Below are 26,238 nucleotides of genomic sequence, written 5' to 3' on the forward strand. Positions count from 1 at the left end.
TCTAATGTACATAGCAATGAGAATCACTTTATTTTTTAAACTGTAAAAAATAAACCGTAAAATTGTACCGTTAAATTTTTTAAACTGTGATTTAACGGTACAGTTCCATTTCTCTCACGCCTATGAAATTGTAGCTTCTAGTAGCGCCATCTGCTGGGAAAACTGTGCATGTTCACTGCAATCATGATAACAATGATTAACAAAATTAAAAAAGCATGTCAACAGACACTTTGATTTTAGTACCTTCATTAATAAGTTTTATTCCAGATGCTGTCATCAAAGCAAACGTGTGACATACAACATATTCTGATACTCATGTTACACTTTTCAACTGAACTTTTTATTCAGCTATTATGCTAAATCTGTAATGAAAAATATATTATAATTAGAAAAGGGCTAAATATAAGTATTACCACTTTGTGTATAGTTAGTAAATCTATTCAACCCACTTTTGAATATATATACACAGTACATTTAGCTGGTGAACGTCAACTCAGATTGATTATGATTATAGAATGCACATATAAACATTGTGAGGTTAGATTAGTACAGGGTGACTGGTTTCGTCGTCCCACCAGGTTCTGGATGAGCTTCTGGCTCTTTTGAGGTGCTGGGCTTGACCACCTTGTCAATCTGGGCCCGGTTCTGTTTCTCCCTCTCCAGAGCTTTCTCCATCTCGGTGTAATAATCCAGGGCTTTCCGCACCGGGTCAATGATGTGTTGCTATAAGGTTAGAAGTAAGAGTTAGAAATGATTATCTTTAAATGTCACTAATCTCAGCCTCTGAAACTAGAAAAATCAATGGGAAGATACATTATATCATTTATTATTTCAAGTGTTTCTAACAGACAGCATGACAGATCTCAACAAATCAAATCGCATGAGATAACTCAGTATTTCAAGTTAGGTGCTTGTGTAGAAAATAAACAAAATCTTAATTAAAATCTTTTAAAAACCTGAGTGTAAAAACCATCAAAATATATAATAAATCTGGCAAGTTTGGTGTATGTATGTACTACTGCCCACATGGAAAAAACCTATATAAACATATATGTTTCAATATAGGTTTTGATACAGGTTTTTAATATATGTGACATATATCAAATTGGCCGTTTTCCTATATTATATGTACATATATGCACACATATATTTACACATATATGTACACATATATATGTGCATACATATACCTATATAGGTACATATGTGCACGTATATATGCCCCTATATGTTCACCTATAATAGTAAAATTAAAATCCATAGCTGCTAGGCAACAAATAAAAGTCCAAAATGTAGAAATGTACATTATTTATTTACTCAAGATCAATCAAATAGAACAAAACAAAAAATATAGTACAAGAACAAAAATAAGACAAAAAAACTGCTGGGCAACATAAATAAAAGTCCAAAATATAGAAATGTACATTATGTATTTACAAGAACAAATAGTACAAGAACAAAAATAAGACAAAAAACTGAACAGAAAAAAAAAAATTATCTTTATTATTCTTTGAAGGTCTGTCATGACCGAGCGCCAACCTCCTGCTCTCTCTCGTGAGGCCAATAAGGAAGTGACTAAAACTGCAATTCATCGACTGGCCGCTTGAGGCTGGCTGCAAAAGGGAGTCAGTCCCATAGGCTACGTTCACACTGCAAGGCTTAATGCTCAATTCCGATTATTTGAAAAAATTCGATTTTTTTGCAAGGTCGTTCACATTTCCAATTAAATGCGACCTTTTGTGATCTCTTGTGTGAACATGAAATGACCCAGAAGTGACCCGCATGCGCAGAAGAGTACTCAACGCTCAACGACGTCACTCGTTGTTTGCGGAAGTAGCTAACGTTAAACATGGATGTCAACAACAGTGTAGTCAACAGCGGAGCTCTTTTTGCAATATTAAAGTTATCTTCCCAACGGAGCCAGCACAATTACAATCTTCTCATTTTAAGAAGAAAATTAAAAAGAAGAAGGAGAGCAAGGTTTTTGGCCATGGCGTTTTGTGGAGCAGTGTTTGCAACGTCGGTACAGAGAAACGTGTGGGTGCGGAGTCGCAGCCAGGAGTGGTGGGATACTGATGTGAGTGGCTTCACTAATACAGAATTCATCAGTTTATCTTCTCGTTCCCGCCTACTTCAACACAGAATTATGACGTTTGTAGCGTATCAATGACGTACGGGTCGGATACATGTGGCCTGGCCGTTCAGACGGAGGTCGCATTTCAAAAGATCCGATACGTATCAGATTCAGGACCACATATCCAAGTGGCCTGGGTCGCATTTGAAAAGATCGGATCTGTGTCGTTCAGACTGTCATGAAAAGATCAGATACAGGTCGCATAGGGGGGAAAAAATCGGAATTGGGTCGTTTCAGCCTGCAGTGTGAACGTGGCCATAGACTCCCCAAGTTAAAATGCCCAACTTTACAGCAGGAAAAAACATGTTTACAGCCTGGTTCAAAAAATTATTTTGGTCTAAATAGCTAATTTTGCCCTTCATGACAACTGTGAGGGGGGTGAATTTTTTAAAACTCATCCGTTTAAATTATATTAAGACTTAAAGTTCTGCATAATTAAGGGCGTAGCCACTTGAGTGACGGGTGGATTGCCGCTGCTGACACTGCCGTCGCGCTAGGTGGGTGTGGCTACAGCAACTAGCTCCCGCCTTTTTGCCCATTTTTGATTGTCCAGGAGAGTCGCGCGGTGACGCGCTGCCAAGATGGCCACGGCCCGCTCTACACACTTTAGGCTTCAAAAACACACTTCAGGAGTCTACGGGTGACGTGACGGACACTACGTCCATGTTTCTATGGTCATGACGCGGCTCATCCTCCTCCTCCTCCTCTTCCTCCTTACACTATCCAATGATGTTTGATAGGATGTCCGAGATTTTTTTTTCTCTTTTTTTTTTTGGCGCACACATTTTTTAGCGGATAGGCATTTTCGTCCACACGGATCTGGCGTTTTGGAAGAGTGAAACCGATGTTTTGATACCGGGTCCCAGAGTGGATATATTTATATTATATACATCTGCTGATGGCACGGCGGATTGTGTTTACCGACAGTGGTTTCTGAAAGTATTCCTGGGCCCATTTAGTAATGTCATTGACACAATCATGCCGATGAGTGATGCATTGTCGTCTGAGAGCCCGAAGACCACGGGCATCCAATAAAGGTCTCCGGCCTTGTCCCTTACGCACAGAGATTTCTCCAGTTTCTCTGAATCTTTTGATGATGTTATGCACTGTAGATGATGAGATTTGCAAAGCCTTTGCAATTTGACGTTGAGGAACATTGTTTTTAAAGTTTTCCACAATTTTTTTACGCAGTCTTTCACAGATTGGAGAGCCTCTGCCCATCTTTACTTCTGAGAGACTCTGCTTCTCTAAGACAAAGCTTTTATAGCTAATCATGTTACAGACCTGATATCAATTAACTTAATTAATCACTAGATGTTCTCCCAGCTGAATCTTTTCAAAACTGCTTGCTTTTTTAGCCATTTGTTGCCCCCGTGCCAACTTTTTTGAGACCTGTAGCAGGCATTAAATTTTAAATGAGCTAATTAAGTGGATAAAAGTGTAAAATTTCTCAGTTTAAACATTTGCTATGTTATCTATGTTCTATTGTGAATAAAATATTGGCTCATGTGATTTGAAATTCCTTTCGTTTTCATTTTATTAAAATTTAAAAAACGTCCCAACTTTTCCGGAATTCGGGTTGTACATAAGTTCTTGCATTTTTTTTTTCGTTAATTCTTAGTTTTTGCCTTGATAATAGAAAATATGAGCTAGGCATCATGTATGACAGTCAAAAATTTGATATGAGCTACAAAATGACCAGATCCTGCCATTAGCTATATAGAAGACATATCTTGTATGTATAGGGCTTATATGTGGATATGAAGAAGCAATACAGGAGACCTATATTTCCTGTATATGCACATATATGCACCTCAATTTTGCCTATATGTGGCATATATACGCATATATGCAGCATATATGCAGTATATATATACGGCATATATGCAGTATATATATACGCATAAATGCAGCATATATGCGCATATTTGAAGCATATATGCGCATATATGCAGCATATTTATTATCATATATGTGCATATATGTAGCATATATGTGCATATACACTGCATATAGGTTTCATATATGCGCATAAATCCACATATAGGTTCTTTCCATGTGGGTGAAGTGGAAATTACTGGCTAATTTTGAGAAAATGACCTTAAAGATATGTTTTGTGATGCAACTGTATAAAGTGTAATTAAATAAACAATTCCCACTAATCTGTAAGACATAATAGCCCAAAATCTCAAAACTGATCAATGCATGATAAAACTTGGTTTTGCCTGAGCTGCCTTGCCTTACATTTTTTTGATGTAACTGATTATCTCAAATTGTTTTAGTACTCCTAACTTATTAAAGTGTATGGTGTCTTATTAAAGTGTCAGAATTGACAGGAACGTTCTCACCTCCAGACAGGGGAAAAGATTGGCCAGTTCAATGAAGAGAGGAAAGAGAACAAAGCGGATAAATCCAGTTTGAGAAGACGGTTTGGTCACTTTGTCTCGATCCATGAATGGAGTGACAGGAAGACCCTCCAACTTCTCCATGTCACTCTAGATGAAGATTTTAAAATGAAAGATCTTTAAAATGAAAATTGTATTGCACTGCTCCCAACATATATTATAAAAAGTGAACAATATGTACCTGATTAAAGAACTCCTGCAGCAGACAGTCCAGCCACGGTTCTGCCACGTCCATGGGTCTGGCCTCATTGGAGATGTCACTTACTTTAATCATGATCATCATCAACTGTTACAGAAGACAGGAAGTGCCTTCAAGGGGACTGTCACCAAGAACAGCCCTAAAAGCTGAACTTTAATGTATAGATAATATAGGTTTGCTAAGTATTTATATTTATGAATATCACTGCTCTTACCACATCTCTGTGATCTTTGTTGCTGAAGTCGAACACAGGGAGAATGGCTTTAAACTTGTTGAGGATCTCAGTATGTCTGGTCATATCAGTAGCAAGAATACACCTACAGTGATGAGAAGTTGCTCGGTTTTTACCTAAAATCTTGGTTTGATATACATATGCTTGTGAAGATTATAGAAAAGTTAATAATATACTTAATTATGCCCTCTCTTATTCTTTTGTACTGCTCTGTCGGCAAGTTTCGGAAAATGTTGCTTTCACTCTGAAAAATAATTAACGTTGGTTTTTCATGCATATAGAATATGTGCATGCATACTATACATACACACTGCATAGCAAAGTACAAAAGTGGTATGAATAATATGCTAGTACAACTATTCCAATGTTGGGTGTTTATTTTAAAGAAAGAAAAGACCAATCTTAAACAGCATGCAAATAATTGTCAGTGACATATATAATGCGTTACATATGCATATGCATATGCATACAAGTATATATTTTACAATAAAAAAAATGGAAAGTCACATAAATGCTGAACATTCTTTATCATTGTACGTCAAGGAGATTTTTAAAGAGATTTTTTAAAACATTCAAAATGTAAAGCTTACTATTGTGATTTTTATCTAGAGCCAGCGTTTTTACCTTTTCCAGGATTTCAAAAGCTACAGCGCAGTGGTGATTTTCCAGTGGGGAGATGTCATTGTACCTCAAGGCGAGCTCAGTGCGTGCATTAATCTGAAACAGGAGATATTTCCATCGGTTTATGCAGTGTACTGAAAAGCTTGAGACAGCAGCTATCTCACCTGGTATGCATTGTTGTAGCCGGTGTGATCTAGATCGTGACAGATGGCTGAGGTTAGCATGATGAGGAGGTCAATACTGTCAATCTTGCTTCTGAGGTCTGTTAGCCATATTAATCCATACATCTGACAAATAGATGGACCCAGATATTAATAACCAGGACTTTTTCTGTTGGGCCAGATGATTAAAAACCCTAAAATTTGTGTGTGTGTGTGTGTGTATATATATATATATATATATATATATATATATATATATATACATTTGTCTTAACTGGCCAACAAGGTTGGATGGATGGACAGATGACTGACCTTCGAAACCATAAACACATAAACAATAATTTCTCTTTTTATGGCTTTGGTAAACTACAACGAGGACCATGTGGCTAGAGAGACTTAATGGGACAATTAAGGAAAACAGACAACTGATTCCAGTAAAATTACAATTAACGTTTTGGCAGCAAATGATGGCTGTCTGGGGCATGACATCTATTAATCAAGCAGATAGAGAAGTGGATAATTAGAGTGATTGGAAGAAATCCTGAGGCTGATTACACGCGCTCTTACCATCTGAGTGACGCAGAAGCAGTGCTTGAAGTTGTGGAAGGGGATGTTATTGTAGCGTCGGTACACTTCATAAAGGAACTGCTGCAGCACATCCAGCTCAATGTTAAAGGTAGAGATGAAGTCCAGATCTGTGTACATCACCTGGAGCAGCACCATGATCTCAGCATCCTCCCATTGCCTACAACAGCACAACATCTTTCTATTCCTGTTAACCCATTAGACGGAATCATATCATGTTGTATTAACCTGAAGCTGAAGCCTGGTTTCAACAAGTCCACTTGGCAGACTATTTCATTAATGAACATGGAGCTCCAGTCCTTTGCTCACAAGAAGTGCTTTTGATTTGTAAACTTCAAGCAGGACCACTGAATGATTAACATGAGACCCTTCGGGCAGATGAAAGGCCTGATCTCCGCCATGTTCTTTATGCTTAATTTAGAAGTGCTGTGCTGTGCTTCACTAACAATTTCCTATTCATGTATGACAGGTGCAGGACTTTGATGTGACTGCAGCTACTGTGAAGACTCCTTTTTCTCCATTTATTTAGAAAAAAAAAAAAAACCAAGTCATATCCGGGTTAAATATTTATATGAAACATAAGGGAAAAAAAGTGTATGTGCTTTTCTGTTAGCATGCTTTGTTTTGTAAAAAACTTACCAGTTATCAAAGGTTGGTGTTTTAAGATACTGTCTCACCTCTTCAGAAACCTCCAGAGAACTAGAAAAATTTATCAGAAGCAATTATTTAATTTAATTTAATTTAATTTAATTTAATTTAATTTAATTTAATTTAATTTAATTTAATTTAATTTAATTTAATTTAATTTAATTTAATTTAATTTAATTTAATTTAATTTACACATTATATTTTAAATAATGCATTTTGGGAACGTCACCTCATTTGCAGGAACTTTTCCCTGACGTGCTCACACTCTTCTCGGGTTTTGCGCAAGGTTCTTTTATGGTAGAAAGGGGAGGGCTTGTGGGTGCCTTCTGACATGTCTTTAAACAACCCCAACCAGCTCAGGTGCTCAACACTCTAAAGAGAAAGACATCATGCTATAGAACTAGAAATATGCATGTACTCGGTAAACGTTCCTTATGTTTACTGATAGAGATAGTAAAGTCATTAATTTCAAAGGGAAAAAAACAATAAGAAAATAAAGAAATACAAAACACACAAAATAAATATTACATATAAACACTGCCAACAAAACGTTTGAAAAAATTAAGATTTTTAAATATTTTTTTGAAGAAGGCTGAATTTATTTGAACAAAAATGCAGTAAAAACAGTAATATTGCAAAATTCTGATGTAAAAGGACTACTTTCTATTTTAAGATATTTTAAAATGTCATCTATTCCTGTGAGGTCAAAGCTAAAATTGTAGCATCATTAGTGTCACATGATCCTCCAGAAATCATTCTAAAATGCTGATTTGGTGCTCAGTTATTATAAAGAATCAATGGTGCTCAATTATTAATAATGGTTCTTATTGTCAATGCTGAAAACACATTTTGCTGTTTAATATTTTTGTAAAAAAAAAAAAAATTTTTTTCATAATTCTTTGAAAAAAAAAAGGTCAATCAACAGCATTTTATGGAAATATATATTTAATTTTTAACGTTATAAATGTCTTTGCTGTTACTTTTGATCAACTGAATGCATTTTTATGAATAATATTAACAATATTAAGATTTTTTAATATTACCATGTTAAAAATAGTGAAAATATTTAGCTATATATGAAATCCATTCAAGTGCAGATGGAAAACCTCAAACGCAGTAGTTCAGCGTTCATACTTCCAGTTTCTCTCTGAATGACTCCACCTGTCTCTTCATCTCATACACAATGGCAGGTGTCTCCACTGCTTCAGTTAGAATTCTTTTCTCCAGGCTCTGTAACCTGTTTAAATAAGAGCCAGAGTTTGTGGCACATTTCAAATGCAATTTTGTGCTAGATTTCTGTTGGCCATGACTCTTCTTGTGCTACCATCACAGACAACTATGATTTCTTATTTATGTAAGGTAGTAGGACGTTTTAAGCATGCATACTATTATTATGGCTATAACAGTAAATATCACCAAAATGAAAATTCTGATTTTGTTTGCCAAACAGAAAGTGTCCCGACCTTACCTTTTCTCCATAGAAGAGAGGTCAAATCCCAGAGCAACAGCTGGATCTGAACCTAAAAGATAAGAGTTTAACATGATCCAAATGGTCATGGGTTAGATTTATCACATTTATGTTTATTCATAACTTTATCAATATAATAGTGCTAAGGTGGAGAATACCTAACAGCTCACTGTTACAGTCTGCAGCAACCACTTCCAGTTTATAGCAGGAGTGTGGACTATTTGGAGCCAGTTGTGGGGAAATATTAATAATACTGCCGTTAGTATTATAGAGTTTTAAGATGTCATGAGGTCCAGCCTCAGCTGCAGATCGGAAAAGATCTATGATGCAAACACATACACAAACATTTCTCATTAATGTTAATGTTGCAGATATACTTCATCATCACATTTCTTCATAACTCAGGTACATGGAAATTAATGCACTTTAATATGGTGATTAATGCTGAAAATGCCATATGTTTCTTAAGTCTACTGCTTGGCACTTGAAGACTGACTGTCAGCACAACCTGTGACTCAATCTGTCTTACTGAAGTATGACGGTTTATTTGTTTCTGACTCACAATCTGTGACTACTCATTCACCCATGTACATTGAGTCAGTATGGAAGATCTAAAGTTAATTAGTGGCCCTAGAGAAATGGAGTCCTATATCAAAAATAAAGATTAAAAAACTGAGATCATCTGTTATGTTGTATTAGCAATCCAGGTCAACAGAAAAGCTCTTCATACGGGCTCGCTGTAATGGAGAGGACCTGATTAAAGAAGCCTGGCTGCTGTCAGTGCCCTTGAGAATGAGGACAGTCCTCAAGCTTGTTTTCTGCAGAACAAAGGCTAATGAGGGCAGAGAACCAATTTGGTCATTACAAAAAACCCTTTTCATAGAAGAAATTCTATTTGATGTTGATACACGAATTAAAGAGTGCTTTTACAAACCCCTTTTTACCTGAAAATGTTATATATTGAATTAAAGTTATGATTATTTTAATCTATTTATTATTATTATTGGTTCAGCAGTTCAACATTTATCTCATCTCTGTGTTATATTTCTGTGTGCACATCAACAACTTGACATTATATATATATATATATATATATATATATATATATATATATATATATATATATATATATATATATATATATATATATATATATAAATAAAATATATACATTTGATATAAAAAAAAATAGTATACAATTCTAGATAGACTAGAAGAAATATATAATTTGAGACAACCCTTACCTTTAACATCTTGTGCAGGACAGTCGGTGGGAAACTCAGCTTGTTCTGGTCTTCCATTCACGGTAAAATAAATGATTTTAGTTGCCATGTCAGGTGATAATCTGCTGCACTCTCACTTTTGCTGATCGACGTGTGTGTCCAATTTTACATCAGGGATTCAACCTATCATTCATTCAAAACCCCGCACCGTTTTCAAACCGCCTGGGGTACACCCCCTTCATCCTCAACCCTGCTCTGTCTGTCTATATGGATACAAGCTAATATTCCCTTGAATTTGTCTTAAAAGTTATTAATTTTGCACCTGATTTAGTTTTTATTAAATGTATTTTTAATTAAATTACAAAAAATATATTAATAATATATTATATATAAATATGTTAATAAAGTTTTAAATCCGTTTTTTTTTTTGCAGTTAGTAAAACGATGAACTAAACTAGCGTGAACATGCACAGTAAAAACACATTGCCAGTCATGCAAAAGTTAACTAAACAATAAAGTTTTAGTAGTAGTAGTAGTAGTAGTAGTAGTAGTAGTAGTATTTTAATTTAAGTAGATGAAAAAATATTAATTAATTAAAACATAACTATAAAATAGCAACATATGCTATCAACATATATCATAAGAAAAATGAGAGTATGAGTATTTTTTTATAAAGGTAAATATCGTGGACTTTTATTTTGTATTTGGTTTTTATTGTGAACTGTCTTCTGAAACCTTAGCTGATTGAAGGTTTGTTAGGCACAACAGGAGATGGGGTAAAGGATGCACAGAAAGCAGTTGTACAATATTTGAAAAATATAGGAATATATAATAGGATTTAGGTAGTATATTAATTTTTTTTCTTTTTTTTTTTTGATTGATGACATAGTCATGATAATATTTTCTCATGTTACATACTCCTATACAGTAGGTGGCGGTATGCACCTTTATAGTCATGGTTGCAATCTGCCATAAAACGAAAAGAAGAAGAAGAAGAAACCTTAGCTGCTTCCTAAACGAATCACAACGTGGTTTTAGGAGCGATAGCACGACACTAGGTCCGAGACGTAACGATACATGTATTTTAGCAATCTTATATTTAATAATGACAGAAGGCAAATCATCAGAGAAGCCGGCGAAAAACCTACTGGCGCTGAATCCAAAGGAGGAAGCAGAGTTTCAGAAGAAGGTTCAGCAAGTAAAAAATCGTCCTAAAACGGTATGACGGCTCACCACGTGGCTCGAGTTCAGCCCAGCCATCGTTTATCTTCACGTTGAAAAATGATTTAAGTTACATTTGACATTTCTTTTCTTATCTTTAATAGACAAAATTAGGTTATTTGAATAGAAGGAACCTCCTTATGCGACACTAATTTGTTCTACAAAGCTTGCACGTTCTTCAGTTTTGTTTGATGTTTTTCTGTTTAACGTTAGTCGACTTTGTTTTTATTTTTTACAGAATGTAATATTGATACAATTTTAATTCCATTCCCTCAGGTTCAGTCGCTTTCTCCTGGGGTGCTTTATGTTGGCCATCTGCCTCGAGGATTGTTTGAACCTCAATTAAAATGTTACTTTCAACAGTTTGGCAAAGTCACCCGATTAAGAGTTTCCAGGAGTAAAAAGGTAAGTTATGACCTTCTTGTAGTATACAGTCAGTTGGGTTAGATCATTGTATTTAAAACACAATTCATAAATTATATATCAAAACTATTAGTGAACTTGCTCAATACAAATTCTAAAGCAATTCTGATGGAATTTCTATAATTGTTTGAAACTAATTTGAGAGTTCTAATAACTTCAGTTAACTAAAGAAGGCCCTGTTTGATTTTAAGAAAAATCTTAAATAAAACATATTTGATCCCATTGGGATGGCTTCCAAAGGGATGTTTGCTTGTGTGTACATATGTTTAACATAACATCATAATGGCACAATCTGAAAATTATCTTTGGCATTTGTTGCCTTGGATAAGATAATTGTGCAGACAACAATAAGGTACGTTTTGCTTATCGCCAACTCTATGTTGTTGTGCAATAAAACCAATGTGCCAACACTGTAAACACGAGAATCATACTAGTTCATAATACCTTGCTTTAAATATTGTGCAAGTATTAATGATGCACATATTATTAAACTCTCATCTTTGACAGACTGGAAGGAGCAAAGGCTATGGATTTGTGGAGTTTGAGTGTGATGAGGTGGCTAAGATTGTGGCGGAGACCATGAACAACTACCTTATTGGAGAACGGCTCATAAAGTGTGAGTTGAGTGTAAAAGATTTTGTGTGTATATTTTCTTACTTAATATGTTGTCTAAACATTACTGTGATTTTCCTTTATAGGTCATGTGATGCCACCTGAGAAGGTCCATGAAAAGCTATTTGTAGGTTCCATGTCTGTCTTCAAGAAGCCGACGCAGCCTGCAGTTGTTCGTTATAACAAACAGCATGCGGAAGAAGATCTGAACAAACTTGGTGCAAAGCTTTTAAGCAAAGAGTCTAAGCTACGCAAGAGACTGGCAGCAAAGGGCATTGACTATGATTTCCCAGGATTTGTAAGTAGTATGTTGTAATTTTTATTCAGAACATTTAAAGAAATCGATTACACTAAAATGAATATTTGCTAAAAATTTAACCCTCACATTTGGAGAAATTTGGCGTTTTATCACTTGCTCACCAATGGATCCTCTGCAGAGAATGGCTACCATCAGAACGAGTCCAAACAATTGATAAAAACAATAATTCACATTGCTCAAGTCCATCACTTAATCTCAGTGAATTAAAAAAACTGCATGTTTGTGAATCCTCATTAAGGCGTTTGATCTCATATTTTGACCATTATTCCATATTCCATTAGTCCTCTAGTGAAACCCAGGGTGAACAAGTTCTTTAATGCTAAACTTCTCTGAATCTGTTCCAAAGAAGCAAACTCCGATGTAAATTCTTGTGTGAACTATTCCTTTAAAATGCTTTTTGTTGTATTTTAGTTTGACCATGTTGTCTTTTTTTTCTTCAGGCAGCTCAGATTCCTGCCAAGAAAGCCCAATCTGAAGCCGATGTTTCAGTATGCAGTGAGGTAAGATTAACAGGGGTGGTGTATCTTGCTTGGCACAGACTGAAAATTACCTCAGTTGTACCCATTGACTGAAGTAAGATAACTGTGCCGACAGAAACTGGTACATTTTAAGCTTATTGTCAGTCACTGTGACTCACAATGAAACCCATGTGCCAACATTTACCAGAGAAAATGACTAGGATATGTAGTTTTATTCTACTAGTGTTTAAAAGACTTTATTTGCATGTAGGATGTCACACCAGTGTGCACACCATCAGTTTTGGAGAGGAGGAAGTCGATCAGAGTTGAGGACGATGATGTCGATGATGAAATAATCATCAAAGCCAAATCCGTTCCAGAAAACAGCGAGGATGTGGAAGATAGCGAGGAGGAGACTGATGAAGATGAAGAGGAGCATACGACTTAAAAGGAGAATTTAATGACTAAAAAAGACTTCAATCCCTGTTTTAGATGGGACACTGGACTCACTGTTTGAGCCATTTGTATGTGATTAGATCAGTCCTTCCTGTGGCTGAAGAAGAGGATCATAAACATTACCCTGATAATCAGGCATCTGTTGTGAGGTGTGTGTTTCATGCAGATGTACCGATTAACTTTGTGGGGTACAATGTGGTCTCCCAGAGATCCGATTGACTGTGTAGTGACTGTGTTCATTTGAAGATTAAATGGTAGGATCGATGTCATTGTATTTCTGACACATTATTTTGGTGTTATGTATTCTATCCAGTACTATCTATCTTCAGACAGATTGGTAAAACATGTGCTTAACCCACAAAAGGGGATAAAATATATTTCTTTATTTCTCTTTAAAGCAAATTTGTGTAAAATATATATATATATATATATTTTTTTTAAATTGTCACTGACTACCATGTAAGTTGAGGGGTGTTGGAATGGAAAATGGAATGGAAATGCATTTATCAGAATAACCACTAGATGGAGCCAGGAGTCGTTGTCAATCGCCGTGAGTTTAATATGGCAAGCCATTTTAACATGTGTTCCTTAACATAATATGTGTTTCTAGCACATATTTGAATTGCTTTAAGAGAGACTTTAATATAAAAAAATCAGTTTCATTATGTTCTCACTTGTTTAAACCGATTTGCATTTACTTAAATAGTCTGAAAAACTTATATTTTGCGACTAGTCACTATTCTGTTAGAAATCACTATCGTGTGTATATACAGTAGTTAACATTTGAAGTAGATCAAGGTTTTTTTGTATTAGAACAACTTTGAAAGGTTTTGATCCACTTCAAATGTTGATTACATGTGTATATATAGACAGACTTTTCAGGATAGGAGACAGAATAATAATGGATCAATCCCTGTATTGCATTATTTTGAATGTTTCTTATTTGGATTTAATAAATTTTGACATCTCAGTCTGAGTTAAACCTTTTTTTTTTGGCTCATTTTATCAGTAAAAGAAAACATGCCTAATAATTCTGCAAACCTGAATATAAGCTTTTCACGTTAAGCCTTCATGGACGATTATATAGCACTTATAAATGATTAAATACAAAATTAGTAGTTTGTAAGATTTCTGTGGTTTGGAATTGGTAAAATGTTCTTGGAAAATAAAAAAAATCTGAATATCAATGTCCCTAATAATTATGCATGTGGTGTATATGGAATCTCAGTAGTTTCAATTATTTTGTAATTTGCCAATTATATGTTTGATTTCGGCAAAGTTAAAATTAAATAAAAAATATAAATGTTTACCAAGTACAATTTAAATACATATTTGGGAAATTTCTAGTAACTAGTGTCTCTTAGCTCTTAGTAAGTAAAAAGATGCTGTTCGCTATTGCTTTATTTACTAGCAATTAAAATCGAATAATAGATGTTAGTTTTCAGGAATCAATGTTAAAATAGCCTGCCATAAAGGTTTATTGTTTTAGCTACACAAGGAAAATGACCATGTGGCAGCGAGACAGGAGGAAACCAGAGGATTTCTAATATGCGGGTGTAAACAACATATCATTGGGCTACTGTCTAGAACAACATTCAAAATATAAGCGAAAATATTGGTAATTACAAAGGTAAAGGTGCTTTAATACAATGAGAAACCACTCGCATATTGTACATACATAATAAAGAGGTACAATCTAGACGTTTTGACTAGCAGTAATGACATAAAATGAAACATGTTTATAATGGCGCAATGTTTGTATCAAATCTGTAAGCGGATTTTACATTAATTCAGTAATAGAGCAGAGGTGTTTAGCGCATGCGCATTCCAGCTCCATCATTGTGTCTACAGGAGCAGCATTAGAGAGACAAACCTCGCTTACCTTTAAAAACACAACCCGTGTCATTTCACACAGAAACTACCGCTAGACTCGGCAGAGTGAGTATATAACCTATTATTTCAACCAAACTAGTCGTTTCCATGTACCGGTTTGGTGTAAATCGCGGAGTTTTGACAGTTTACTCGGCCGGCTAGTGATAGCTAGCATAACCGACTAGATGATCAATGAAAAAGAAATAAATTATAACCATATATGATCTGAAAACAGCTGGTAATTAAACACTGATAAGGATTTCAACATAAGCGGCTTGATATTTGAATTGTTAACGTATATTAAATACAATAAGGTTTTTTAAAGCCTGGACTCCGTTGTAAAGCATCTCATTTAGGGTGAATGACAGATACTACGTGAGCGTCAATGAAAATATATTTACAATGATTCACATGTAGGACCTGTCATTAACTTGAAATGACATTCTATTTAAAATATATATATTTTCTTTATGTAGTACATCAGTTTTGTAGCATGTACACGGCGATTGTGCTTTGAATTGTAATCAGATGTCCACCCAGTTCTGATGAGGATTTAGGTTACTCCATGATCGTTTTAGATTGTGTACAGCAGGGTTAATTTATCTACTAACGTTAGTTATCCAGTTTTAAAATCGATTGATATGTTACCGTTCAAACACTAAAGAGATGAATTAAGCTGTAATTGAATTTGGAGGCCTGTGATGTGTGGTTTGAGGGACGCACAGTTATATCATGCTTGCCATCATTGATTTGTCATGTAATTTGTGTGTGTGTGTTTTACATTAAAGTGACATCACAGTTTATAAATGATGAACTCCTGTGATTCTGATCCATGGAGAATTAGGAGACTAGGCAAGGTCTCCTCCCACCATTGGGTAGCTTAGATACATGAAGTACAGGCACAGACTTGTAATGTAAACTAAGCAAAAACAAAACCACTTGTGACAGTGAAGACAGAAATACAAAAATACAGTATGTGGACCAACCAAATGTCTGAGATCACAGTGCATCTTTCTTCTATATAATAATAATATCTGCATAATAATTTGCATGGAAAATTTTGGATTTAAAAATGAGATTTCTTTAGATTTGTTTACATTTGTTTAGATGAGCTAAAGCTAAATTAGATTTTGTACTTCACTGTACACACACACTAATGTACCTCAGTGACCCGTACATTCATCATTTTCAATGTTTTGCTTTGATCAATAGACAATTTATCTTTTGCTCATTTCCTGAAGTCTTTCAGAAAAATTGGAGTCCGGGAATCAGGTAATCTGCTTATCAGAGTAATACACTTTGCGGTGACCAACTGTGATTGCAGCCTGATTATTCCCATGATGCCTTAGCAGATTTTTGTCTCAATGCAGTTGGGAGGCAAGTATCCTAGTGATGGCATTACTGCTGTCTAGTAGTTTAGTAGTTGTATAGGACTGCTGTTGTGGTGCTTTTATGGTATTTTTTTTTAACATCCTTTTTGTTTAACATCAAATTGGTTAAAAATGACATGGAGACAAGTTCATTTCATTTTAGGGTGAACCACTACTTTAATAAGAGTGGAATTTTTCTCTTGCTGTATCCCACAAAGCTGTGCAGCTGATGTGTGGTCAGCAAATAAATAGTTAAGAGAATGCAGGCCGGACTTTGAGTTATGTCACCATCAAAGTGCTTTTCTGCTTTTCTCGTAAGTGGCTGCTGACCTGAGCTGACAAAAATGCACTGGCATTTGATATCCAGAGGTGGTGCTCGGCTGACACTTCTCTTTTCTCATCCTAAGCAGGGAGGACCTGTGAATTATGAAGCAATGCTCCGCCGGACCCTCTCTCTCCTGCTCTAGTTACAACAACTCCTGCTGCTCCACCGCAACCAAAAGCACTTCTGCCACTGCTAGTGGTTTGGCTGCCTCCTAAAGGAACAAAAAGGAGAATTCGCAGTCCTCATCAGCTGTTGTCTAGTCACATATGGTGCATCGTTTGCATTCCCGAGTCGACATCCCTACTGCTCAGCTTCTTGCCAGCCTGTGGCACTCATAGTGTTCATCAGCACAGGATATTAATAAGCGTGTGCTCTTGTGTTGCCTGGATTGTACCATTAAAGGCCTTTTTGTTTATTTTATTTTTCCTATTCACTGCCACACGGGTGGTGGCAGGACATCATAGGCCATGGAGCCCAATATAGAGTACTGTCTGACCCAGGTTCTACAGAAGGATGTGGCCCGCAGGTTGCAGATGGGTGCGGAGCTCATCGACTACATCACAGACGCTGACAAGTGTCACGACCTGGAGAGTGACCAGACTGCGCTGGATAAAATGGTGGACGGTATCGCCACCTCTTGGGTTAACTCCAGCAACTTCAAGGTAAGAGGCTTTTAAAAAAAAAAAAAAAAAACATTTAGATGCTTAACCGTAATTTTCTGCAGGTTTGAATGACAGTTAAGGGTGCAGGGTGGTGTTTCAATTGGATTGGGTATTATGGATTATAAAGCAAGGGCTTCTCCTTCAGGCAGTTGTCTGGCATAGAATTGAGGGCCTGAATCGATCCCTTGAGCTAAACAGAGCCGGCTTTTGAGGTCACTGGAACATTTACAGCCCTTCATGTTGACATATTTCAAGATCAGACACAATGAGAGACTTCACTTTGTGTCCACGTCTTTAGATGATGATTAAAGCATTCATTCACCCAGAAATGGAAATTTCACCCTCATGTTGTTCCAACTTCCAAACCTGTATGACTGACTGACTTCTGTTGAACACACAAATTGATAGTTTTCTGTGTAGTTACATCTAATGCAAAAAGGTCTTCATAGTTCCTCATGGGAGAAAGGACATCCTTTCGGGTTGAAGATGGCTTATACTCAATTACTGGTTTCATGTCCTAGAATATCAAAGCTAACACTGGCAATTAATGGAGATAAAGTGTCTAAAGGAAATCATGCCAAAAATCCTCTTAAGATGCATCCATGTGAGTTTGTATTTCAAATATTTCTCCTTGAACTTCTAGCATTGCAGTGCTGAGTCAGAGCTGCCCGACTGTTTTATTTATTTTTATTTTATTTTTTGTTCTGCGTAGGTTTTGTTGATTGTGGTATACTATTTGACAGTGTTCAGAGCCTGTTTATCTCTGATGTCACTTCCTTGAGCATCTTGTAAACATAGAGTAGCAGTTATGTCAAGTGGTTAGCGTCATGAAGCTCAGCTCTGCTGTGTTTTGTATACATTTTAATGCAGTGACATCATGTGAATTCTTCTTGCTGGAGGTTGCAGGTCAGCACAAGGTTTTGCAGTCACATGATCTGAACGTTAGATTGAACGACACTAGAATCCCATTTTTCATGAACGACCTCATTTGAACCAAACTGAATGGTGATTCTTTCATAAAGTCTCATGTTTCAGCCAGTTGCTGTGTGATTCCATGAATGGATAATATTTAATTGCAGCCATTAAGTTTGGGTGATATCTGAAATGTTGTCTCTGTTTATCAGTCTTTTAATGTAACTCAATATTTATCTGTATTTTCTTAATTAGTTTTCCCATTCCTTCATTTCAACAAAACATTAACTATAAGTACATTTAAATGATTCAAAGTACAAATGAAAAGGAAAAAAAAGTTAAATAAATTAAACCCCATTTCAAAATAATCAATGCAAGAGTAATAAATTGCATCTGTTTTGCATATATATTTAAACACGCTTTCATTTTTGAGTGGTGATTTAAATGAATTGCTGAATTGGTCTTGAATTGATTCATTATAGCTGTTTGTACTAGGGCTGCAAAGCGATTAATCCCATTGAAAATAAAAAAATATGTTTTTGCATACTATATGTGTGTGTACTGTGTATGTATATAAAACACACATGTATATATTAGAGAAAAATTTTAGCTTATATATAATATATATATATAACAATGTTATATACAAGAATATATATTATGTTAAATCAGAGATACTAATTAAACATTTGTCTTATTCTTCAAGTCATGAGACAAGGAAGGCTTGTACAACTTGTTATAGCAACTTAATGGCCAAATAAATTGCACATGAATATCATTGCAATATTTACAACGTTTTCTCATGTAATGTTGTCAGCAAAATCATTGTGAATATATTATGATTGTTTGATATATATTGCCCAACCCTAATAGTTTTCTTAGTAATTCTAGGAGGTTATTTCAGGAAAGTGTTGTTCAACGTCAGGTTTTGCTGGATGTCAGTAAGTACTCACTTGCAAGTTGCAACTGCTTGAAAACAAATGAATTCGCTCACGCTGCATTTTATTCACAAGCACCAGCCTTGACAAAGACAGCAATTGATGTTGGGTGTAATGTGGAAAGTATTTCGGGCAGGGTTTGGGTGAGGTTGACTCTTCACGTGTGATGTGTCCATCTCAGAAAACAGTTTGTCCTTTGAAGTAATGCTGACTCGAATCGGTTACTCTACAAGCTTTGACAGCCTTGCTTGACAGCCCTGACTTCACCATGGTGTTGGTTGTAGTAAAACAGAATTGATTATCTGACTCTTCCAGAAGTTGCATATTATTTTTAGTTCGCCATTTTGTGGTTTGTACACTATAGAAAAGTACTGTTTTTGTCCTGTTGATTTTGGTTATTCCTTCATATTTCTGATAGGTTAACCTGAATTAAAAGTGTTTGTGGTTATGTCTATTCTAATGGTGTTGTTGTAGAGCTTAAAACTGATTAATAAAGGCTTTTGTGCCCCATCAAAGAGTAAATCAAGTACTGACATGTTTGCACCAGAGTGCTGTTTATGTGATCATAAATGCTGTCTAGACTTTCAATCCAAAGGACCTGTTTAGCCAGTAAAGGGCAAAATGCTGTCAACACTCTTTCACTATGCAGGATCTAGATGAAGTTGTTTTGGCAAGAACATGTAGCACTAAGCCTCTAGAAACTGCCTATAAATCAGTTGTCTATTCATCTTAACCCAAGCATCCTGCCCGTTTTTAAGTCAACCATTTACTGAGGTTTAATGAATGCCACTCTTAACCAGGGGCCAGGGTTGGGCAAAATTCAGAATGATGAATTTGTATTGAGGCCATCCTGAAAAATATTTTGGTTTGCAGTAACAGTAAAAATTAAAATAAAAAAAAGGTCGGTAGGTAGGTCTATATATTTTTTTTTTTCAAGTTTCAATGTAAAAAAAAAAAGTTAAATTTTGGTGATGGTGATTACGTAGGTATGCTGGGAAGTCGTGGCCTAATGGTTTGAGAGTCGGACTCACAATTGAAAGGTTGTGAGTTCGAGTCCCGGGCCGGCAGGAATTGTGGGTGGGGGGAGTGCATGTACAGTTCTCTCTCCACCTTCAATACCATGACTTTGGTGCCCTTGAGCAAGGCATCGAACCCCCAACTGCTCCCCGGGTGCCGCAGCATAAATGGCTGCCCACTGCTCCGGGTGTGTGCTCACAGTGTGTGTGTGTTCACTGCTCTGTGTGTGTGCACTTCGGATGGGTTAAATGCAGAGCACAAATTCTGAGTATGGGTCAACATACTTGGTTGAATGTCACGTCACTTTCATTTAAACAAATTAGCATATCGTAACGTCACTGGCTGGGTCTTCAACCCGTGCCTCAGGCGCATCATTGCAAACCTCATTTTGATGCAGGTTATATAGACCACAAACAAATTGAAATCTTTGTTAAAAACATGTTTATTGCATGAATTTCAGGTGAGAAGAAAAAAAAAAAAAGAGGTACTGTTATACTGTTTTACTTGCATCCACCGCTAGGTGTCAATGCAACCTACAAATGAGAGACCGTTTACTTTGCTTTCTTGGGTTGTCACTTTTGTGAAAAAAAAAAATCTTGTTTGATTTGAGTGACAAGTGTTCATTGAATCGACTGTAAAATCGATTTTGCATGTCTAGATGCATTTTATACAAATATAGGTAAATCCACAGACAACAGGCAGGACGAATGTAAAGATTCAATATATTTGTAAAGACCAATATTTCCGATGATTTATTGGCGTGAAGTTACGTGCACAATGACAAACAGGAGTGCAACATTCTCGAAAAACAATAAGCAGAGTGGACTGTCATAATGCAAAACATTTACTGCAGGCTTCAACATGGCTGTGTTTACGATTAGAAATGTCAACAACAACAAATCGCATAGGCGATTTTAGCCTGAATCTGTATCTGTATGCATGAGAAATTTGAGTCGGTCCTAAATTGACAGGGTCGGTCGGGTTACGGCAAACAAGAATATTTTTTAGGATTGCATGAATTGGTCACACCCCACTGGATGATACATTGGAATTTGAATAGGAATGGCAGGAAAAATGATTTATTGTATTGCAATTCAAATAGGGATTTAGTTTAACTAGTCCAGACCAAGTTTAATCAATAATGCTGACTATTTATTATTACACCTATTTATTCCCAGAAATGTGGAATATATTATTTTATGCCTATGTGATCATCAAACGAGGTTTTGATTTTGCCATAAAAACACAAAAATGTTTTCAGATTACTTTATGGTTTACTTTATAATTTAAATGTTCACTATGTGATGTATTGAGCTAGAAGTCTTCTAATAGCAAATTTGTATAACAAAAGGTTCCATATTTCATTAATTCTATGCAGGTTTTTTTATGCCGATTAGTGACAGATAAAGCAATGCTAGAATTATTGGCACCTTTTATAAAAATAAGCGAAAATGAATGTCTGTTGTGCCTGGACATATGCCATATGTTGTGTATATGATGACGTGTATGGGTAAATCATACTGAAAAATTAAATTTGTTGTGGCAAACTACACTTACAACTATTATATACTAGGGTTGCGCCAATAAACGATGGCATCAGCGATAGACATCACGATGTTGAGCCGGCATCGTGATCTCCCCCCAAGATGGGAGGAAAATATACATTTCAGTACTTTCTCTTGCAGTTATATCATTGGATAATTATACTGTATATAAATTGCAGGCATCAGGGAGCCATTATTATGCCTGAAATTAAAACTGCTTTTGAATCGCTTTTTAGTTTCACTTGCACTATCGAGATTCGCGATCACATGTAGTCTGTTTTATGCTGTGGAGTGGCAGTACCTACCACACATTTCACAAGATTAGATGTTTGTCAGTGGTGCTCAGGATCTGCAAATCATTCGACATTGTCCTCAGACACATCTCCTTACTCTGTTAATGTGGTTGGCTACGTGAAATTTTATGTACTGTAATGTAACAGGTACGCAATCGTTATTTGTTTTCTGCGCCTTTCTGAATACAGATTCACACTTTGGGCACACCCCCTAAGCCTACAACCCACCCCCCACGATGTCATCGTTCTTTGCGATTTTTCACTGTAGACATCGTCCAGCCCTAATATATAAATCTCTTTGAATTTCTTTCGATTTTAATTCCGCTTATATTTGAATTACAGTTCTGCATCTAAAGTATCTACCTCTATTCAAACTCATTTCAAATTCATGCATTCTCAGTTAAACTGAAAGGCACACCGCTCTGGTTTCACACAATGAAACCTGATATCTGTCACACAGTCCTGTAAATGTATGTAGAAAAAAATTGTAGCAAACCCCTCAAGTTGCTTAAGATCAGCAGAACATTCTGTCTTTAAGCAGCTTACAGAGGAAAAGTGTCTGACTGGGGAGAGAGAGGAAAATGGAGGGGGGAGATAAGGAGGGCAAGAAATGGTCTTTTTTGTTTTTTCATGAGCTGATGTAAGCCCTGCGTCCTTTGTACCACCCTTGACTTCATAACAGTGGGGGGTAGATGTGACTTTCATAGAAAGCAACTGTTGTGTATGGCACCTCCCTTTATTGTTAAGTTTATGTTTTGCTTCCGGAGTTGAACAAAAACATTTTAGATTTTTCTGTCTATTTACGGTTTAGCAAGCACAAGCTTTCTTGGCATATTGGCTATTGCCAGCCTAATTAAATTCACTTTAAATCATTTGTAAACCGCTTATTGCTTTATATCTTAGGCTGTTTTGGGGTAGAACATTAGCCTAGACCTTAAAATCCCTAGGAAATTGACCACATTTACTTTATACACATGCCTACATTTCCCAGAAGCATTGTGAGCTTTAGTTGATAGAGAACATTGGTGTATATGGTTTCTAAGAGCAAGGCTTATGATACTTTTGGGAAATGCAGCCCTGGTCTTATTGTGAACAATTCACCTGTGGACATTTATACCAGAAGAAATCTATAGAAACCACTTTTCCCGATTGAATCAATTCCCAGAAGATTAAAAAATCTCTCCTTGCATTTTTACTCATTCAATATCCCTTTCATTCTGAAATGGCAGATTATAGAATTGAAATGCATTGTAAGTAAATGATTTGCCTCTAGCAAAACTGGAATAATGAATGTTTTTGAAAGTGCCGTGATGTTTTGACGCTTTTTGGTAAGTCATCCTGCAAGTGGATAAGATGAAAAATAAGAGGAACTTGGTAAAATGACAGGAAACCATTTAACTAGCATTGTCATGTGTTCACAATATGTCCATGCTAGATAAACATTTATCAGTATCATGTCTTGTTTTCAGCCGCTCTAGTGGAGAATGTTGCTGTTGTCATTTGAACTAGGCTCAAAGTTTAGTGGTCCGCACAACCTCTTGTAATGTTTGTTTAGTCAGCGTGCACTGGAATGTTGAGTTGGTGAAGTCATCCTATATTTGGTAGGTGGTACATGTGGACCCTGCACGTTATGTCATCATGCTTCAGCTTGTGCAAGAATGAATGCAAGAAAAATACTGACGAATTGTGTTAAAATGATTTACATGTGATTATTTTAATTTTTTCTCACATTTCTGCTTGAATAGTTGACATTTTTAGGAACATTTTTTATGCCTCATAACTATTATTTGATTGATATGTGCAAGGCTAATGTTATTTGACCATTTTGAAATAAGCATTAATAATGAATTGATCCGCTATTGTGTAAGATACACTACAGTCAATAGTATTTTAAGAAATTCATACTTTTTTTTTCAGCAAGTATGCATTAAGTTGCTGAAGAGTTACTGTAAAGACTTTAACATTGTAACAAACATGTATTTCAACAACTATTTTAACATTGATGATGATAAAACATTTTTTGAACACCAAATCAGCATATTATGATTTTTGAAGGCTCACGTGACACTGAAGATTGGAGAAATTATGCTAAAAATTCAGATTTACTATCATTAGAATGAATTGCATTTTAAAATATATTAAAATAGAAAAAAGTTAAACTTTTGAGAAGTAGCAAGTATGCATTTCATTTTTTGTACATTTTATTTGCATTCATTAAATGGTTTGTTGACCCAAAAATAAAAAATCTGTCATTTACTCACCTTCATGTCATTTCTGGGTGAACTATACCTTTAAATTGTATTATATTTAATTTATATTGACTATCACCACCCTTGCTTTAAATAAAAAAGATCATTGCTTGAACACTATACATAATATAAATGCAATGCTAGATTTTAGTATATAGTTAGAAGTGAAGATCAGCAATCCTCTTATACATTCAGTTTAATTAAATGGCAGTATATCCAATGGCTAATCATCTCTTCACTGTCTCTTTCATCTGTTCTGTTTTTCCTCTCTTTTTTCATGCTTTTCTGTCCTGTCAGTTTACATTATTCAAGCTCCTGTAGTGTCTGTCTCCTCACCTTACTCCATCACTCCATCCTCTTGTTTTTGAACACCACAGCACTGCCGACTCTTCAGTCCTCCGCTGCAGCTGATTTTCCCCCCTCCCTCACTGCAGTGTGATAGCTAGCACGTGCGGCACACTTGCCTGTCGCTGAACGGCGTGTGATGTGCACAGAGCCAGGCTGGCAGCAGGAGAGCGCCATGATGTTGTTGATGCAGGGGGTGATGGGATACCGGAGTACAGTGGAGGAATGACTGCATGCAGAGAACGGCTGCTGTAGTCTGTCTCTCTTAAGCTACTAAAGCTTCTGGAAGAGGAGACTCTGATTTAGTTGGCAACGTTCCACCTCTGTCTCTTTGCCCAGTTGTTGCCCTCCATTCTCCTCTCTCCTCAAACTCCTACAGCTTTTAACCTCTCAAATATTTATTGTCAACAAAGACTGAAGCCAGGATGTGGTTTTCCAAAAAAGTTTTACTTCAAAATCAGTTTAATAAAAAAAAACAATTGAAGTCACATAAATCACTATTTACACAACTCACTTACATTACAATGCTCATTTACAACATTACTTATATTACACAGCTCATTTGTATTACACTGCTCACTTATATCACATTATATTACATTGCACCCTTACATTACACTGCTTACTTACATTACTCACTCATCTGAGGTAACGTTCGCCATGATGTCGGTCAAGTTCAACTGACAACTGAATTTGAGTTGGCGTAACATTAGCTGTCCCCATCTCTCTTTGTTTTTTTTTTTACATTTGATAAAGGTATTTTAAAGCAGTTTTAAATTTTGTCTTGTTGTTAAAATTCTTAATAGATTTGAAATATTATTGGATGTCACTGTTCCCACCAATCCTTGCAAAAGGTTATGCATGATGACGAAAGCATGTAGTGTGAGCCCTCCCGGAACTCAAAGAGATCGCATTGCATTGCCTGCAGTTTGGAAAAAAAAATTAACTTTGAATAGAAGTCAATTAGAGCACTCTGCGATTCTCAGTCTGACACAAAATGCCCAAAAAGGGGCGGTACTACACTAAACGTGACTCCACGCTGATTGGACTATTTAGAGGTAGAACAAACAGTCTAGAATAGTGAAAGCTAGTGAAACAATGTGGATGAATGTGAAAGAAAAAAATCCCTCCCTTTCGCGCTTTGGTGGTGCGTCGCCCAATCGCCCTAATGGAGAAACCGGCCCTGGTTTAAGGCAACCAGCTTCAGCAGATTTTTTTGTTTTCTCAACTATTTGTTGTAAAAAAACTGAAAACAAGAAGTTGAGAAAACCCAAGAATCTGCTAAAGCAGTAAACCTTTTACATTTTCTCCACTTTTTATTTTTTGCAGTGTACTTTATAAAAAATGATCAACATCCTGCAGAGATGTACAAACCCGATTCCAAATAAGTTGGGACACTGTACAAAGTGTGAGTAAAAAAGGAATGAAATAATTTACAAATCTTATAAACTTACATTTTATTCACAATAGAATATAGATAACATATCAAATATTGAAAGTGAAACATTTTGAAATGTCATTCCAAATATTGGCTCATTTTGGATTT

The 26,238-nt window shown here is 35.9% G+C and overlaps 3 protein-coding genes and 2 non-coding genes across 33 annotated transcripts in view; 4 read left to right on the plus strand and 1 right to left on the minus strand.

Moving 5' to 3' along the window:
- Positions 1 to 252: 252 nt before the first annotated feature.
- On the minus strand, positions 253 to 9,935 carry LOC132094779 (high affinity cGMP-specific 3',5'-cyclic phosphodiesterase 9A-like). The gene is made up of 14 exons (XM_059499421.1): positions 9,698 to 9,935; positions 8,612 to 8,773; positions 8,454 to 8,505; positions 8,120 to 8,222; positions 7,215 to 7,357; positions 6,977 to 7,036; positions 6,320 to 6,497; positions 5,756 to 5,878; positions 5,595 to 5,687; positions 5,147 to 5,214; positions 4,953 to 5,055; positions 4,721 to 4,825; positions 4,483 to 4,629; positions 253 to 723 (listed from the first exon to the last, which is right to left on the minus strand). The coding sequence occupies exons 1-14, from the start codon at positions 9,783 to 9,785 to the stop codon at positions 544 to 546; spliced, it is 1,605 nt and encodes a 534-aa protein (XP_059355404.1). The 5' UTR covers positions 9,786 to 9,935; the 3' UTR covers positions 253 to 543.
- A 756-nt stretch (positions 9,936 to 10,691) lies between these two features.
- LOC132094780 (MKI67 FHA domain-interacting nucleolar phosphoprotein-like) lies at positions 10,692 to 13,303 on the plus strand. The gene is made up of 6 exons (XM_059499422.1): positions 10,692 to 10,895; positions 11,174 to 11,302; positions 11,828 to 11,936; positions 12,019 to 12,230; positions 12,692 to 12,751; positions 12,981 to 13,303. The coding sequence occupies exons 1-6, from the start codon at positions 10,782 to 10,784 to the stop codon at positions 13,155 to 13,157; spliced, it is 801 nt and encodes a 266-aa protein (XP_059355405.1). The 5' UTR covers positions 10,692 to 10,781; the 3' UTR covers positions 13,158 to 13,303.
- LOC132095687 (small nucleolar RNA ACA64) lies at positions 11,608 to 11,733 on the plus strand. The gene has a single exon (XR_009422476.1). It is a non-coding gene; the product is annotated as a small nucleolar RNA ACA64 (small nucleolar RNA).
- LOC132095688 (small nucleolar RNA ACA64) lies at positions 12,786 to 12,912 on the plus strand. The gene has a single exon (XR_009422477.1). It is a non-coding gene; the product is annotated as a small nucleolar RNA ACA64 (small nucleolar RNA).
- Positions 13,304 to 14,848: 1,545 nt separating the features above from the next.
- Positions 14,849 to 26,238, plus strand: part of LOC132095410 (CLIP-associating protein 1-A-like) — a 70,391-nt gene continuing 59,001 nt past the window's right edge. For 27 of the 29 annotated variants that reach the window (XM_059500347.1, XM_059500353.1, XM_059500361.1 and 24 more), the window contains exons 1-2: positions 14,953 to 15,103; positions 16,815 to 17,394. In XM_059500347.1, coding sequence (XP_059356330.1) covers positions 17,200 to 17,394 — 195 coding nt within the window. In that variant the 5' untranslated portion in view covers positions 14,953 to 15,103; positions 16,815 to 17,199. Of the gene's footprint in view, positions 14,868 to 14,952; positions 15,104 to 16,814; positions 17,395 to 26,238 lie in introns of those variants that run through there. The other 2 variants (XM_059500348.1, XM_059500349.1) reach the window with 2 other exon arrangements.

Source organism: Carassius carassius, chromosome 19, assembly GCF_963082965.1.
Source record: "Carassius carassius chromosome 19, fCarCar2.1, whole genome shotgun sequence".
Classification (NCBI taxonomy): Eukaryota; Metazoa; Chordata; class Actinopteri; order Cypriniformes; family Cyprinidae; genus Carassius; species Carassius carassius.